The 17,880-nt window shown below is 40.1% G+C and overlaps 1 protein-coding gene and 1 long non-coding RNA gene across 5 annotated transcripts in view; one reads left to right on the top strand and one right to left on the bottom strand.

The window, feature by feature from the left end:
* Myo5a (myosin VA) overlaps nucleotides 1–17,880 on the top strand; it is a 203,231-nt gene that overhangs the window by 157,039 nt on the left and 28,312 nt on the right. For 2 of the 4 annotated variants that reach the window (XM_074065964.1, XM_074065963.1), the window contains 4 exons: nucleotides 4,215–4,315; nucleotides 6,065–6,145; nucleotides 8,095–8,293; nucleotides 11,870–11,963. In XM_074065964.1, coding sequence (XP_073922065.1) covers nucleotides 4,215–4,315; nucleotides 6,065–6,145; nucleotides 8,095–8,293; nucleotides 11,870–11,963 — 475 coding nt within the window. Of the gene's footprint in view, nucleotides 1–1,381; nucleotides 1,391–4,214; nucleotides 4,316–6,064; nucleotides 6,146–8,094; nucleotides 8,294–10,584; nucleotides 10,660–11,869; nucleotides 11,964–17,880 lie in introns of all 4 variants that reach the window. The other 2 variants (XM_074065966.1, XM_074065965.1) reach the window with 2 other exon arrangements.
* LOC141420817 (uncharacterized) lies at nucleotides 12,424–16,767 on the bottom strand. Its single transcript, XR_012445479.1, has 2 exons — nucleotides 16,315–16,767; nucleotides 12,424–14,103 (listed from the first exon to the last, which is right to left on the bottom strand). It is a non-coding gene; the product is annotated as an uncharacterized lncRNA (long non-coding RNA).

Below are 17,880 nucleotides of genomic sequence, written 5' to 3'. Positions count from 1 at the left end.
GTAATTTTCTCCCTGCCACATGGCGTGCAGCAGCCAGGTATCCCCCTGCATGACCTGCCATGCAGTCAGCTTGTCTGAGATAAAAATGAACTGGATGTCTCCTCTCTGACATGGGAATTCTGCCTTTGGTTTAGATACTGGCCCTGCTTTATACGTTTGGATTTCATAAAGGCAACTCATACTTTGGAAACAAGACAGGTCCAGAAAAATAGCAAATTCTAAAAGATATTTGGCTAAATAATTTTGGGGGGGTGAAAATCTAGTAACAGGTAGAGTTGTATAAATAAGTGGATTTTTAAATTTTAAAACAAATCACAAAACCCTGAGTCTGAAATGAGGAGTTTTGCAGAAGAAGGCTGTCCATTTTGACTGGTTTCATCTTCCCTGGAGCTGTCTCTCTTGGTTCCCAAGGGTACCACTGTGGTTAGCCTGGAGAAACAAGGCTCTGAAGCTACCTGGAGCAGAATCCAAAATCAAGGTTCTTTCCTCTGATTCCATTGTGACAAACTGATAGTCTTTCTTTGTTTTTCTTTTTTTATTTACAAGTAACAATTGTATATATTTATAGGATACCATATAATTTTCTTACAAGAAACTTGAGTAAAAATTAAGAGAAAGGGAGAGAAAATGAAGCAAGGGGCGTGAAAACAATCTAGCTAACCAGAGCTCATGGTTCTGGTATCACACATGCTCACTCACCCAGCTCCCATAACCCAAACTGATCTCTTGCCCCTGAGGGGCTGGCCCTGTCTAACCAAGGTACCTGCTTGCCCAGGTCCCAGCCTACAAATGGCAGCAGTCTTGTCCTCTCTTGAGAAAAATGCTCTCGACACTGATGGAGATGTTCCAAACACCCCAAGGCTGTTTGTCTCACTCAGTTTCTAGTTTTCAGGGCAGCACTTAGCAACACCCAGTGAGCTAGGGGATGATTCAGCTCAGCCAAGTCTGGTTTGTCTGCTCCACCTCCAGAGTGTTCTGGGAGGCTTTGCTGAGCAAATGTCTTCCTAGTGGGGCATTACTATAACTCTCACAAACTGAGGATAAAAATCATACTCTTTTACATCAAGGAGGGCCATTCTTTTATATACTCAAAAATGTTTTACAACCAGAAAAAAACAAAGTGACTCAAGAAGAATTCCGAGCATTTGTCTCTGAGAAATAAAAGTAGCTGTCACATAAATGTTTATTAATGTTGACCTTATGCCAGTTTCATGAATGTAAATTTATTTACGTAGTTAAGTTTTCGGAGAAGCAACTCAGGGTTCTTTTCAAATTAGCTTTTATCTGCTATGAGGATTCTTTGCTGGAATTTCTTCATGAAACTAAAGATTTGTTATTTTCTCCATTTGTTTTTTGTGCTTGCCAACTTGTGATTTTTCAGGATGACAAGGTAATTACAAGATTTTTTTTCAATGTTTAGTACATAATTCTATTTAACCTGAGCATTAGTTTACAGGTCTCCCTGGCATATGCAAGTGATGCTTTAGTCAATTTTTTATATTTACACATTAATTTCCTGTTTGACTCCTTTCTATGTGAAATAGGGGCCATGGCTGAGGTGGTTTCCAATCTCGATCCTAGAAGGGTCTCCATGACTTCTACTTCACAGCCAGCTTTACCTTTCACTATAGTAGTTACGGTAGGTCATGCACAAGCTGGGAGAAGACAACTTTCAGTTGGAGTATGTCCCAAGTGCTCATCTTCACCAGCTGTGGTTTTCTTGGCTGAGCCTGAGGAGCCCAGCAGGCATTCTTTACTGCCACATTCCTCTTCCAGAGTGCAGGGTCCTCAGCTAGAAAAAAACGTGGCTCATGGTGAGACTTCAAAGTCAAATATCTCTGCTACATCTTGTTTGCAGCTATTGAGTGACAAGTATTGCTGAAGTTTTTCATACGTGGCACAATCCTTTGAGAACTTCCAGTCACTGGCATGGGGGAAATAAGCTTTGAGCAGTGAGTCAGGAACTTCCTAATGCTGTGGTCCAAATCTGATTCCCACTCCACCCCTCCCACCCCAATTGCCACTTCTTAGCCAATGCAGGCAAGATGAACGGGGAACTGGCTACTTACTCCCCAGGACAACAGCAATGGAGAAGTCTGCCTTTCCCTTGGATTAACTAATTAGATCAAGCTACCTAATTTATCAAAGTTCAGAACCACTCCCTACAAGCCCTCAGATATTAGAGCATACATATAGCATTGTTGATGGCTTGGGACTTTGTAAGTTATTATTTGTGACTCTCAAAAATGAGAATGGCTCTTCATGAAATGGAAAGATTTTTTTTTCCTTTCAGGGAAAGAGAAATTATTAAAATATGTACTAAAATATTTGCAAAACATAGCTAAAGAAGTGTTATATTTGGCATTCATAGGAAAAAAATTTTAGTTCAGTAAAGCATAAACTCTTTACTAATAACTCTTGTCAGGTTATATTTGGTCATTTTAAAGGTGCATTTGTAAATTCACAAAAGGACAGCATTAGGAGAAGAGTGGGGACTTTTTTCTTTTAGAAATGAGGATTGAACTCGGACTCACGTGCTAGGCAAATGTTCTACCACTGAGCTACACCTTCACCCCTTTTTTATTTTTTTTTATTTTTTCACGGCACTGAGGTTTGAACTGAGGGCTTCACCTTGCTAAGGCAGATACTCTTACTGCTTGAGCCACTCTAAGCCCCCCCTCACCCCTTTTTAATTTTTTTTATTTATTTTATATTTTTTGGCTGTACCAGTGCATGCCCCTGAACACACCTCTTTTTTTTTTTTTTTTTTTTTTTTTGCTTTAGCTATTTTTTAGATAGGATCTAGCAGTTTTTGCCTAGGGTGACCTTAGACTGTGATCCTCCTACCTACTCAGAACCTCCCTTGAAACTGGTATCACAGCCACAAGAACCACTACACCCAGCTTACTGATTGAGATGGGGCCTCAATAACTGTTTGCCCAAGCTGGCCTTGAACTGTGATCTCCAGATCTCTGCTTCCCTGCTAGCTGGTATCATTGGCATGAGCCACCATGCCCAGCTTTATTTTGTTTTATTTGAGACACTAAGTAGCCCAGGCTGGTGTTGAATTTGTGGTCCTCCTGCCTCATCCTCCCAGGTGCTGGGATTACAGGCATGTTCCACCTGTCCAACAGTTTTTTTGTTTTGGTTTGTGTTTTTAAGGATGTTTCCTATACACACTGAAAACAAAAGCAAGCATTTATAAAGCCTCTGGCTGGCATTAAAGTTATCCTGGAACAGGTCTGTAATGCCTTGGTATTTAAAGTGTATTCTCCTAAATCCTCTTCCTTGTGAGACCTGACTTTAGAGCAAATGTTGACTAAAAGAAATCAAGCATATACTAGTTATACGAATAGAATAGCCATCGGTTAGGGTTTAAAGTGTATTATTCTACAGAGGCTGCACAGTAGAGATTTTTGCACCCCCTGTCTTGCTTTAGAGAAATAGAAAGTAGCTGTGTAGAAACAAGATTTTAAAACTACATTCATTGTCAGACAGATTGGACCAAAAGGGAAAAATAAAATTAAAATGTTGACCAAAAAAGTCCTTTTGATATAAAATCATTAGTAATTCTCACCTGGCAGATGTTTATTTCATTTCAAAAGCTTATATATCATGTTATACTGTGCCAGAGGAAAAGAATGACAAGCAGCAGATGGTAGATATTTAAGAGTAGCTAAGCCCTTCCCACTTACATATATCTTAGGATGTGATTTTAAAAATAATTTTCTAAAGCCCATCATCTGAACACTACCTACTTTGTACTGGATTTTTAATGGAAAAATGGGCTTTGGGTCCAATTTTCAATATTTCATTCTAACTGTCCAGAAAGTAGTAGATAGAATGGCTAGTACTTTCCATTACATTCTTGCCTCCTTATTTTTCTAGTGTCATACATACTCTGTTCTACATGTCATACTGCAAGTATGTGTATGTATATAATTTTTTACATAAGGTAAAATACATAAAGCCCATCAGTGATTGTATTTGCAGGACACCAGTACTCTACAGTGCCACCACCTTTATAGTGCCATGTTAGGCCTTCTCAGGACAGGGACTGACTATGCCAAACTCTGTGGTTATGTGGAGCTGGGTCAGGTGGGACTTAAGTGTGGTGAAGCACATAAATACTTCTAATGGGAGGAAAACAATATATGTGGTCCAAAGCTTTTGAGTTGAGTCATAATGTGGAAATATGTCATTTCCTCCTTCAGAATACAATGACGGATTCCACAATACTTTTGGAAGACGTACAAAAAATGAAAGATAAAGGTGAAATAGCACAAGCATATATTGGTTTGAAAGAAACAAACAGGTAAGTTTATCCTCCTTTTGCTCATTTTGGTTTAACTGTATTGATCTTTAGTCTTCAAGCCAGCCTCTTATACAGAAAGTCAACATGTTTATTCACTGCCTTATTAGACAAAGCAACTGATCTTCAGAGAGAATCCCAGGTTTCCATTATAATCCCAGTTAAAATCCCATTATAATATTAGGTAGCATTATCGGTGAGAGGTGTCAAAACATTGTTTACATTAGGGAAGATATTTTTAACTATTTAGGATCTTAGCCTTGAAGTGCTGCCTTGAGAAGAAAACCAGTTGCTCAGTTTGGACTGTCTTGGGTAGTCTCTTTCACAGTGTGTGTAGTGATTCAGAATGGCCATTTGAAGATTTGTAAGGACAACTGCAGCTTTCAGTAATGGACACTTAGTATGAAGAGAAGTGATGAGGGATGTGGAATTGCATCATTGCCACATACGCAACTCTAAAAGGGCACAGTGACTTGTAGGATGGAAGAACAAAGACTCATACATGGCATTGTCCTACCCTTACTGCTACCCTACTTCTAGCAGAGCTCGATCACTACTAAACTCTGAACAGAAAAGATCACACATGCTAGACCAGTTTGAAAGATCATGGCCAGTGGTCACACAATCAGTTCTGGAGGTGCGTGTTATCAGTGGTGCTCCAGGTTCCTTGATGCATAGTATCAGGATTGGCACACATAAGTGTTTCACAAACTAAAGATAATTTTTATCTGCTTTTATGGGTAAGGGTGAAAAATTTCATAAGAGTAAAAATTTGGGCTCTGGAACCAAAGCAGGAATCAGTGCTGGGCTCTACTACTTTCTAGTAGTGTAACCTCTATAAGCAGCTCACTTCCAGGCCTCCTTGTCTTCCTCTGTAATGTGGCAGGTTGGGTGACTGAGACAAGGAGATGTAATAACCAAAAGATGTGTTAGACTAGGGGCATAGCTCAAGTGGTAGAGCATTTGCCTAGCCAGTGTGAGAACCTGCGTTCAATCTCGTGCACAGAAAACAAGGATGTGAAAGGGTGTAGAGCAGCATCTGACATTAGCAAATGCTCAAAACATGTTTGTACCCTAGGTAGAAAAAAACTTCTCAACTTTGTCATTACTATCCATTAATAAAATGCAGCGTATCTCTACTGTAAAGGCAGTTTATCCAGATCTTAAAATTAATTTTTAATGAAAAACTTTTAACCATGTCATTAAAGCTAAGAATTTTGGACCTGTTCTTATATATATTACTCTTACAAGATTTTAAAAATAATTTTAAATGGGAAATCAGATTTTCTTAAGCTAAAACAAGTTCTCACCCAGAACACTGAAAGCTTCATTTTGAAGAGATTGTGAACATTGCCACGTGAAGACAATAGCTGGCGTTTACATTCCATATGTGTGTCATGGTTAGCCTCCAGTAATGCCGCATATATGAGATCATTCGGTCAGCTGAATAATGTAAAAAGCAGAATTTCTTTCTCACCTTTTCAGTAATTTTTAAAATTTTTTTCAGGAAAGTAGCTCTAGGTCCTTGATTATTTTGGTTTAATTTTTACTCATTTACATGGGATGCTACATGTTACCCACTTGAAAAATTAACCAAAATTAGTTTTTGCAGTAATGTCGTGAAGTCATTACTAAAAGCAAGTGTACTCACTTAATAAAGTATTGAAATGCCTTGTGCTTCTCCTGACCATCACCATCTCATCTCCACCCTGTGTTCCTTTGTGTCTTGCATTGTGTTCCTTTGCATGGAAGATCATCTGCTCTGGATTGCCATGAGTTGAATGAGGATGGAGAGCTGTGGCTGGTTTATGAAGGGTTAAAACAAGCCAACAGGTTATATTCGTCTCCTCAAAATGGAATGTTATTAACCTGTTGTTTTTCTTACTAACAGTGGTCTCTTGACTTTAATGCCTGTGTTTCCTGTGCATTTATTGTCTTCCTGGGTAAATTAGTTTCAGTAAACCTTAGACCATTCAACTAAACACATTCTTTAAAATCTCCCCTAAGAGATACCACTAATGCTAAAATTGAGTGATGGTGAATATGACTTGTCTTGCATAAGTGACCGATGCTACCTAGAGTTTGTTAATGTCTAAAAATTATGACCATATCTCCCTAGAAGTTGAGAGGAAAATAAAATCTTTCAAGTAGAGCACAGATTATTGGAGCATGGGCACTAATACTTACCACAAGACAGCACCTTATATTTGTGTAAAGATCAGTCTATGAGACATTTGTGCCTATGGCAGTGTGACCACTCTTAGGTTATTATGCTGCCTAAAAGCAATTTGAAGGCCATGATGCAGCATTCAGTGTGGTAGCTATGAAATCCAAATGCATGAAACAACAAATCAGGAGGGTTTCTTGCATTGCTTCGGTTCAAAGTAACTACCCAAACTCAGCACATTAAGCATATCTATGGGAAAGAAAATAAAATTGAAAAAGCAGCATCTTTCTACACAGACACTATCTGCAATAGTGACATTTGTGTCTTAAAAATCTCATAAAAATTCTGTGCTTTAGTGATTAAATTTTTAAAATCCTTATTACTCTGTTCAAGGGGGCTTCTGCTTATTCTGCTTCATATGTTCTAACCATAAAGCATTGTCATTATCTTTTGCGGTGATGTTGCTTGAAAGCCTTTTGAAATTTTGCCATCACTATAATATTATTTGTCTGCTATTAATGGTTTGCTTGCAGTGGCACCAATGTTTTACCCAGCAGTTGCTCACTAAGGCAATTAGATTAAAAGAATGTCTCTTCTTTCTGGTTAATTCTTAACCAAACTTTGATTTGTGTTTGGAAAAGGAGTGAGTGTAGAAGCTGGATATCGGGTGAAGAGACGATGCTGACACTACTGTCCTCACTGCCAGGGCCTGGTCTGCTCAGTGGACACGGGGGCTACATATTTGCCAAGAGAAGCAGAGATCACTTGTTGATGCTGTTAGCACTTGTGCTCTAAAACCATGTCTTCTCAAGACTGTTATTGAGGTGTCAGTTTATGGGCAAAGAGAAGGCAATTTTATATACATATATATATATGAAATTTCAGAATTCTCAGTCTGAATTTAGATAAATCTGTGTATATATTTCAGGGTAGTGTTCTTGCTATTCTGCCCTTCAGAGACAAGAGTAGAATCGGCCTGAATTAGTAACTGTGTCCATAAAGCCATATTTAGTTAAACTGAGAATTTGCCATCTTGCCTTTTATAGTGCAGTTATTTTGTGGCAATGATAACCATCTTTGCCAGTTTAAATGCTAGTTATAAGTATAGTAAGCCAGATTAAAGCAGTGCTGAGTATTGAACCAAGAACCTGTGCATGCTAGGCCAGTGCTCTACCACTTGAGCAATGCCCCGCCTCTTTTGTTTTTATTTATTTATTTTTTTAAGATAGGATTCTCAAGCTACCTTTACTGGGGCTAGCCTCAAATTGTGATCCTTTCATCTCTACCGCCCCAGCAGATGGGATTACACACATATGCCACCGCCTTGGACTTTAATTGATTTTTTAAGTCATCATTTCCTGTGAGTTTTTCCAAAGACCTAAAACTCTTCTATTTCTTAGGACTTCATACAGCTTAGAAAGACACAAATGTGAGTGCATTAGTTTCCATTTTGACCCTTGTTTGCGTTTCTTGACTTTAAGCAAGTCAGAAGGTGCACAAACAGATGCTAATTCCTGCTTTTCCTACTCTTGCAAGTGAGCACGCAGCCTCATACCCAGCCACACAGGCAGGAACTCGGTGCCATCTCCCTTCCTTACCCATGGCTTCTCTGCAGGCTCTTGGAGTCCCAGCTGCAGTCTCAGAAGAGGAGCCATGAGAACGAGGCTGAGGCCCTCCGTGGGGAGATCCAGAGCCTGAAGGAGGAAAACAACCGGCAGCAGCAGCTGCTAGCCCAGAACCTGCAGCTGCCTCCAGAGGCCCGCATCGAGGCCAGCCTGCAGCACGAGATCACACGGCTGACCAACGAGAACTTGGTAAGGAGAGGGGCAGGGCTGCACACTCTTCAGCAGGCAGCACCTGGCCCCACCCGCTTTCTGGTTTCTTTTGGTCAAACACAGCTTTTCCTTGTTGGGAAAAATACTCTCTCACAAAGTTATTACCCTTAGTCTAGTCTAGTAGAGAGACTAAGGAAAACACGAATACATTGGTCGAAATGGAAAGTGCGTGTGCACAGGTTGTTTCTCATAGGAGGCTCTTGAGCGGCTGAGTGTTCTCAGGCCTCACATGGAGGGTCTGGAAGAGGGCCACCTGGCTGCAAGGCCAGGCTTTTGGGAGTTAGAAGACTCAGGTGACTTGCTTCTTCCACTTCCACTGCAGGTTCTCTGCCATTCCAGGAGGTCTGTTATGTGTGTTATAGAATTGTCATGACAGAGTGGAGACAACTTGTTTTGCCTTGGTCCCAAGCAGCCCCTGAGGAGGCCATCAAGTCTCTGTCTCTAGCAGACAGAGGTCAGAGTTGAGGTTAGGGAAGGCAGTTGGCAGAGCCAAGCAGGAGCTTTTGTTTGACACTGGCAGAACACCTAGGGTAGGGAGGAGGGAATCAGGATTCAGGTTTGCACAATTTTTTATTGTGTTAAGCAGAACTTATATAATAAATGAGGAGGAGCTTCCTTTCACACACACACCCCCCCTTGCCAGATTCTGAATGCTGACATGGAGTCTGACCTTTTTTCTGACCTTGTTTCTTCTATTTTTTTTTTTACCAAAAATATTTTCTAAGCCATTTCTTTCTCAGTTGCATCATAGCTTTTGTTACATATTTGTAGTTCTTACCTCTACTCAAGTACAGATATTCATTACATTAAAAGTTACCAAAAGGTATAATTCCACATTCCTATATCAAATCCATATTGTAGTGACAGTCTGCTTTTGAGAGTTGTTTGGAATGATTAGTGATTTGTGTTTTTTTAAATTAAGGTTTCTAATAACCTACAATAAAAATGTTTGACTTTTCTCTGAAGATTTAGCAATCTGAACCATCCCTCATTACTCCATTAGTGATAATTTACATTATAAATAGTTTTCTAGTGTCATTTATTCAGTTGTCTTTTATATGGATTAGAAGCAAAACCCAAAGGTATTTTTTTCTACAATCTATCTTATATGTGAAGCTCCAAGGTAGGAATGGGGGTAGAGGGTAGTATTTGGACTGTTTCCTAAGTGATTGAAGTCTCACTAATTTGTAAGGGAAATCTTTGAATCATATAGTATTCTTAAAATGTCATTTTACTCTCAAATATATTGTTGCTCAAATTAAACTAACAATGCTTTCATAAGTAAGAATTGATAAATATGCTGAATAGAACATTGTATAAATTCTGTGCTTATAAATGATTGTTTTAAAATACTAGGCAAATCCATGAAATCAGGATGCTTCTGGGTGGCAGATCCTCAGGGTTTGTTTGCTATGTTGATGAGTGTTTCCCCTGCAACCTGTCTGCAGTATTAATTTTCCTGGCAATTGTTCATAGCTAACATAAAAACATCAAAACCCCCACATTGTAAGCCAGAGAGCTCTTTGCAGATCAGTTACCTCTACTAATTCTGAAAAATAGACTTGGACTTAGGTACATAAAATGATGTACTTTTCTCCAATTTTTAATCATTTCTAAATTTTAATTGTGCATTTTTTTAGGAAGCACCTGAGCAGAATATTAAAGTACAGTAGATCTGGGCTTAGGTTCTCAGAAACTCTGCCTTACATAATATTCACCACCCACCTGCCCCCTAACACCAACACAAAATTATTTCTCTCCCTCCTGAAGCAAACAGACTTCACAGGCCTCCTCCACGCTACCTTTCAGGGAAGGAAGGCACTGGGCTTCTCACCAGCCTCACCAATGTCAGACTGGAGTGTGAGGGGGTGGCTTTTTCACTTTCTTTTTATTTGCTGTCCCTACCCTTGCCACTGCTGCTGGTGACAAAGATGCAGCAACTTCTGAGCATCATCCCTGAGGGAGGAGTAAACAGCTGAGAACTGAGAGAACAGCCTGTCTGGGCAACTGGACCCACCACTGGCCCTGTTGACCTGCTGAATGAGGGCATTCCGGCCATCACATTCCCTTTAGACATGCCAAAACGATCTATGAATATGTAGTTCAAATCATCTATACTACAGAAACAATAGAGTAATGGCAGGTGACAAATCAGAGCCCTTTGAGTAAATGCAGTTTCATTTTTTGTGTTTTAAAATTAATTTTGCTGAAAGGTAGCATTCCCTCAAAGACACAAGAAAAACAAATATCCATTGTGCCTGTTTTTTCAGTATTTTGAGGAATTATATGCAGATGACCCTAAGAAGTATCAATCATATCGGATTTCCCTTTACAAACGGATGATTGTATGTAAACCGCAGTGCTTTTCCCGTGTCTTTCTCCTCCTCCTCCTTGCTACTTCTCCTACTTCTTGCCTGCTGTAACTGAAGAGCCCACTGCTGCCTGCCGCTCCCCAGGAAGCCTTGACAACTTTCACAAAACCTTTTTTACCCACAGCCATCTTTTAAACAGTGGTGTCACCTCTGTCAGTGTCCTACGTCCATTGTTGTTTGGTTTGTTATTAACACTAGGCTTACAGTGTGATGGAAGCAAAATGTGTTTTGAAAAATCAAGTAAAATTCAAGAAGATGACTGAATACTTTGAAATGTTAGCAACGATTCCCTTCAACTCATGGATCTAGTGTCTAAGTCCTCTCCTGTCTGAATTGGAGATGAATGAATGTCTGTGTTTGTAAACACTTTTCTTCTCCAGAACCCAAACGACTACACAGATATCAGTGACTCCCTTCCCTTCTAAGCTTCCCAAGGTTGCTTCTGTCTACTTTCCTCTTAATTGTTGAGTTTCTAACTATGGCTCTCATTTGAGAGAATTCTTTATGAAATAGAGGGCCAATAACTGTAGACCTTTCTTTACCCTCCCCTCTTTTTGCATTAAGCATTCATATGCTATATATCATTTGCAAGATTTCATGGATGTTACATAGCCTGCTACTTTGGTCCTAGGTCAGCAGAAAGCTCTTTATCCTGTTCTCTGATTGTTTTTCCAACTTAACTTTTAATTCCTTAAACTTCTAACTTTTCTTGAGTTTCAAGTCTAATTTAAAAATCTCCAAAGGGTAGGTGTCATAGAAACTGTGCTTCACACACTTGTTCTTCTCTCCCTAACTGCAGCCATCTTGAGATCTTCCCACAGAACTTTTGTGCACTCATCAAAACTCATTTTTGCCTCATACCCCTTCAGAAGAAACCATTCCACTGGAATAACTGTTTACAAGCCTTCAGTTGTTTTACCCACATAGAACCTTCTGGAAGACTCCACAGTGAGCCTGCTGTCCATCACGCTGTAAAGGATTTTACTGCATTGTGTACTTCAGCATTTGGCTTCTCCATAGCTGCACTTCCCATGCCTGCCAGTTTTAGCCAGGTGGTGGCTCCACCAGCGAGCTTTTCTGTGAAACTAACAGTGCTGTTGTGTGATTTGTGTCTGCTTTCCCTTGGTGCATTTTAGAAGGCCTATTTTGATCTTTCTGTTATATTTCTCATTTTGTTCTGTAGGATTTGATGGAACAACTTGAAAAACAGGATAAGACTGTCCGGAAACTGAAAAAACAACTGAAAGTATTTGCCAAAAAAATTGGTGAACTAGAAGGTACTTAACCATGTTTTATGACAGTTGCTAAATCCTGACTTTGTATTGCTATGCAAGTGTCCTAATACTGATATGCATGTGCTGTTAGGGATAATGACGAAAATGTTTTTTGGCAAGCCTGACCTCTCTGGAGTAGAAATTTCCATTTCTACATGAGGAGAGTGTTCTTTTCATGGTAATAATGAGCTGCAAAGGAGAAACGAATGATCTTCTATATGCCAGATAATGTAGCTAGGCAGTAGAGTATGGTGTTTAAGAGCATAGCTTCTGGAGCCAAGCTTCCTAGGTTCAAATCCTGACTCATCCACTTGTCAACCATGTGACATTAGGCAAGTTATTGAACCTCTCTATACCTAAATTTTCCACCAATTAAATCAGGATTATGGTATCTTTCCAACATGGTTTATAAGGACTGAATGAGTTAATATGGGTAATGTTAGGAAAAGGACAGAGACCTCAGTGGAGTTGAGTCACGCTTTATTAGCGAGATAGAAGGGCGTCTGGCAATCTCCGGGTGGTGGGGAGGGTGTAGGCTGTGTTTTTAAAGCCAAGGCAGAGGTAGGACCAAAGGCAGGGGATTGGGAATGCAGTATGTTTCAAGGTTGCCCACATGAGCTGGGCAGTGCAGAAGGTTCCCAGGCTTGTCCATATAGGCTGGGCAGTGTACCATGTTCCACAGTTCGTGATCCATGGCCCGAGCTAGGAGTTTCAGTTCAAGGTCAGAAGACAGAGTTTCTTACATTCCCAGACTAAAAATATATAAAAAAGCAAAGGAAAGTGGGTGCTGTGTTCTCATTTAATTACTTCCTGCTGATTCAGGGTGGAGTTGGGGCTCGGGCAAATAGCTTATATTAGCAGTAGGGTCCTGAATTGTTCCTTTGTTGTAGCATTGGAGAGGTTCTTGTTGGAACCTCTGGAAGAGATTGATGAGACAGGGAAGAAAGGTTAGTCCCATAATAACCAGGAAATGGGGGGGGGGGGCGGCTGTTTGCCTGTTCCCTGAATTGTCATGCTCCATCTCATACCAATCTGATTTATTGGTGAGAAAGCAACAGTATTCTTCCAGCAGGGCACAGAGGCCTCCTTGTGCAGCTATGAGAAGGTCTAGGCCATGTCGGTTTTGGACTACTGCAGCCAGGGAGTCCATTTGGTCTTGTAGATAATCTATCTGTTGTGAGATGTCTTTGAGGCTATTAGTTAATTCTTTGGAAAGTTTGGAAAATTCAGAAATGGATATTCCCATGCCAGTTAAGTCAGTTCCCGCCCCAGTAGTAACCACCGGGGCTACCAGGAAGGGGACCAGTTATACTGTTCTTTTTGCCCTTATCTGAGTATTAACCTGGGTGGGGACAGGGATTGGAGTGTCCAGAAGTACGAACTCAAGTGTGGGGGACATATAAGCTAGGGTGCAGGTTCTGGTCCAATTGGTTGGCAAGCAGATGTAGCTGTTTGTCCTGCATACCCAAAAGTATCCTGAAGTGAAATGAAATGAAATGAATTTATGTCATATTTGGTGGGAGTATGCTAATGAAGCTACCATTACTACTAGGGCAGGAATGGTGTTGCTGCTGGGGCCCCTGGAGTTCCAGTCTGTAGTGTTTGGGGTTTTTAGACTTAGAGTCCCTAACTGTGAGTGGAGGAGAGTTTGGTGTTTGCTGGAGTAGGAACTTGTTTGCAGGTGTTATTGGCAGGGAACAAGCAGTTTGTATTTTGGAATAGCTTTACATCTCATCCCACACATAAAAGCAGTACTTTTCCTGTAGAGGCAGCATGGTTTTGAGTGCAACCTGTATAAAGGAATGTAGGCTTTGGAAGATAAGATGAGACATGTAGTTAAATACACATGGCCAGTGGTTATCAGCATAAGAAAGAAAACCAAGGGATCTTGGGTACCGACATCAACTATAGGCCTAGGTAGACAAAAGAACTGGGGGCAGGGACAAAGGCATGGACAGAAAACAGTCCCAACCACAGGTGAGTCTGGGTTGGTCACAATCTCAGTTTTGGTTTTGGAAGAGGTTCCAGAGTTGTTATCTGGAGGGTGTCTCATTCTGAGTAGAGTCTGTTGTTGGGGATAGTTGCAGTCCCTTGTCACAAAGATGTCATCCGTCATTTTTGTTCTTTCTTGACTCCAAGTTGACTGCAAGAGAGAATGACTCAGAGCAAAGGACAATAGATAAAATGGAGAAATGGTATGTTTTCTGTTTTTAGTTAATCTGTGGGCCCAAGCAGAGAGTCAACGCCCTTTAATAAAAACAGTCCAAGTACCTGGGGAACCAGGGAATTAGGGTCTTTTGGCCAGTGACAAATACAGGAGAAGGGGACAGATAACTGACAGCTAAATCAAAAGTACTTGTTATTTAAGTTTAAAACTGGAAACATATTTATAAAGTAGAATACAGAGTAAGTAAAAGAAGACTCCCAGTTAAATAGACTAAGTCCACGCTGTGAGCATGGACTAGTAAAAAGGTAAGTTTGGAGCCAGCAAAATAATTTGTCTGGTTAAATAGAAGGCCTTGGCTAAAAAAAAAAAGAGTTTGCCTTCTGTCAGAGGTGAGTGAATGTCCAGTAGCCTTGTGTAAGATCGCTTCTTTAAAACCTTTTGGCTTTAGTAAATTTTGTGGGGTCTGGCATGGATTGTGACAGCTTTTCCCCTCTTGTCTCTAAAGTGTCTCTGCAGAGTCTCCCTTTAAGATTTTGTTCAGTTAACCATTGTGGTTAATGAGAGTCACTCAGTGCAGGAAAGCTTTTCCTGGATGTTCTCTGCATTGCAGGGGAAGCTTTGGGCAGGTCAGGTGGGAATCAGTGCCAATTAAGACTCTTTGGCCAAATTATAAGCAACAAAAGAGGTTTAGAAGTGGGCCTTCCTGGCATCCATTTTTAGTTCTGTCTGGACTACAGATGATATCCTGACAACTTAAAAATGCTGCAGAATGCCAACAGACAACAGTTAAACATTTTTCAGAAGCCAACAAAATTTAGAAGGCTGACTCAATTGAAAAATAGGTACTGGGTAATTGCAAATGCTCCAAAGAAGGACCCAGACTGAGAACGAAAAGACTTAGAATAGCCATGGTTAAAATACTGAAAAGTAGTTTGGGAACTGTGAGAACATTTAGTTATTTCCATTGTAGACCTCATTTTTAGGAAAATAATTATGAGTGACAGCAGCACCAGGTGCTTCTTGTTATAATTAGGAACACATGGACACAAGCTTGCAAAGTCTAGCATTGTTAACTTTAGATCTCTTTAAGTTAGGGAAACAATGCTTGTGATCCCAAATACCCTTATTTTTGATGTACAAGTACATTTCATACATATACAGTAACACTTACTTAACTAAAACTAATATAGGCCAGGTTTTAAGTAGCAGGATTGCCCAAATGTCAGGTTGTTTCTCAATGTTACTGATTACAAATAGCAGAACTGCCGAAAGTTTTATTAACCATTTTATATGTAAAGGTTTAGATGGAAGGCTGTTGGGTAGAAGAGAGCTTTAGCTGGTCATTTTACAAATATTAAATTGACACTTTTAACTTTGAAAATGTTTGTACAATCTTTAGATAAAGTCTAGACATCAAACACATAAGGTGGTCATTTAAGAGTCTTTTGCATAAATAAATACATAAATGAACTCTGATTTAGTAGTATTTAAAGCTTGACAAGATCAACAGAAAATACAAGTAATTACTTTGATAAGATTTTTTCCAGAAGTTTTTTTTTTACAGATGTTATTTAGAGCAGAGCAATATAAAAGATAGCCTTGTTATTTTATGGACATAAAGAATCAGGTTTTAGTCTGACATGACCCTAAAAAAATCTTTTAGGCAACTCTTAGATTATAATCAACTTTAACTTTATCATACATTAAAGCTTTTATTATACATTTTTAAGACTTCTGGAAAAAATATAGTTATAGTTATATATTATATATAATATAGTTATAGTATATAGTATAAATACATACACTAATATATATTAATAATAACTAATATCTAAAATATAGTTTATATACGTGTGTGTATGTGTGTGGGTATACTTTTTAGCTAAGCAGAAACAACACATGCAAATGCCAGAGGAGAAAAATTTCACAAATATTGCCCGGCAACTTACTAAATAAACAAAAAACTCCACAGCAATAATAACCTTCAAAAAGTTTTTAAAAATGTCAGAGTCCAGACTCACTTCTGTATATTATTTAATATGTCTAGTTTTTAAAAGAAATAATTATGAGATGTACAAGGAAATGAAAATATATAATCCATATTGAGGAAAACAGCATTTAATAGATCTCCGAGTAAAGAAAGGAATCTCACTCATGGGGTACCTCTGAGAGAGACAGGATTCTTACCTCTGTGCTCACCAGGAAATGGGCCGGTGGTGGGTGTGGTCGGTTGGCAAGCAGCTTCAACTCAGAGATCTATAAGGGTGGAACAGGAGAAAAGTGAGGAGGGGCAAGGTCGGAGGGTGGAGTGCCAGGTGAGTTTACTCGTTGAGCCAATATAGATCTAGTCAAGATCTAGCCTCCTTTACATGACTCAGGCAAGGAGAGCAGAATCGTCCAGTTGCTGTTTGGTCAAAGTAAGCTGGAGGAGCCAACGACAAGCTCTCACCTTGGACCATGGAGATAAAGGAGAGAAACCGATAGTGAAAGGAGAAAGCAAGGAGGGAGAAGGGAGGAGGCAAGCTGGCACTTGGGAGTGAGGCCAGCTTGCAGCAGGAGGGCTTGGGGAGAAGAGTCCCATAGAAGGAGACTCCACCAGGGAATGAAATCCCCATGGGAGACTCCTCCCAGTTTCCGCACCAAATGTTAGGAAAAGACTGGAAAGAACAGAGACCTCAGTGGAGTTGAGTCACGCTTTATTAGTGAGATAGAAGGGCATCTGGCAATCTCCGGGTGGTGGGGAGGGTGTAGGCTGTGTTTTTTAAGCCAAGGCAGAGGCAGGACCAAAGGCAGGGGATTGGGAATGCAGCATGTTTCAAGGTTGCCCACGTGAGCTGGGCAGTGCAGAAGGTTCCCGGGCTTGTCCGTATGGGCTGGGCAGTGTACCATGTTCCACAGCTCATGATCTATGGCCCACTCCAGGAGTTTCAGTTCAAGGTCAGAAGACAGAGTTTCTTACAGGTAATGCATTTGTAATAGTTCCTGATGCACAGTAAACACTAAATACAACTTACTTTTAGTAGTAACTGTTAGTCTTATTAGAGATCCTAAGTCTGTGTCTCCAAAGAACTCAGTCTAATGGAACAAAAAATAAGTCAGAAAAATATGAATTAGGACTATAAAAAAATAACATTTGTAAAAAACATCTCATGTCTTCTATATGATGATGACAGGAAAACTCCTTGAGAAATGACCACATATCAATATTGCTACTTCTGTGAACAATTGAATCTGCTCTTGTGGATTAGTGTGTTTGTAATTTTTCTTGAGCTCCTGCTGTGTGTTCAGCACAGTTGTGGGTGCCAGGGATCTAGCAGTCAGTCAGACTAAAGCCAGATTCTGAGTTCATCCCAACAATCTTCTCACTGCTCACAACATCACAGAGATGCAGACTCAAGGATGGGATTGCCTTAGATGTATACGAGCACTTACCATTTTGACCAGAAATCATTCTGCCCAGCCTGACCACCGTCTTATTCACTAGATGTCACTTTGCATAGTTCTTGCTTGGCTCAAAACATGGAGAGCCCCATCACAGGGAATTATCAAGAGACTCCACCATGATGAACTCTATTTTTTTTTTTTTTTTGGTGGCACTGGGGTTTGAACTCAGCGCTTCACACTTGCAAAGCAGGCACTCTACCACATGAGCCATACCTGTGGTCCATTTTGCTCTGGTGTTTTTGGAGATGGGGGGGGGTCTCACAAATTATCTGCCAGGGCTAGCCTCAAACTTTGATCCATTTGAATTCA

The sequence above is a fragment of the Castor canadensis genome, chromosome 2 (genome assembly GCF_047511655.1).
Source record: "Castor canadensis chromosome 2, mCasCan1.hap1v2, whole genome shotgun sequence".
Classification (NCBI taxonomy): domain Eukaryota; kingdom Metazoa; phylum Chordata; class Mammalia; order Rodentia; family Castoridae; genus Castor; species Castor canadensis.
The sequence above is the reverse complement of the archived record's forward strand: the minus strand, read 5'-3'. Positions and strand labels throughout refer to the sequence as shown.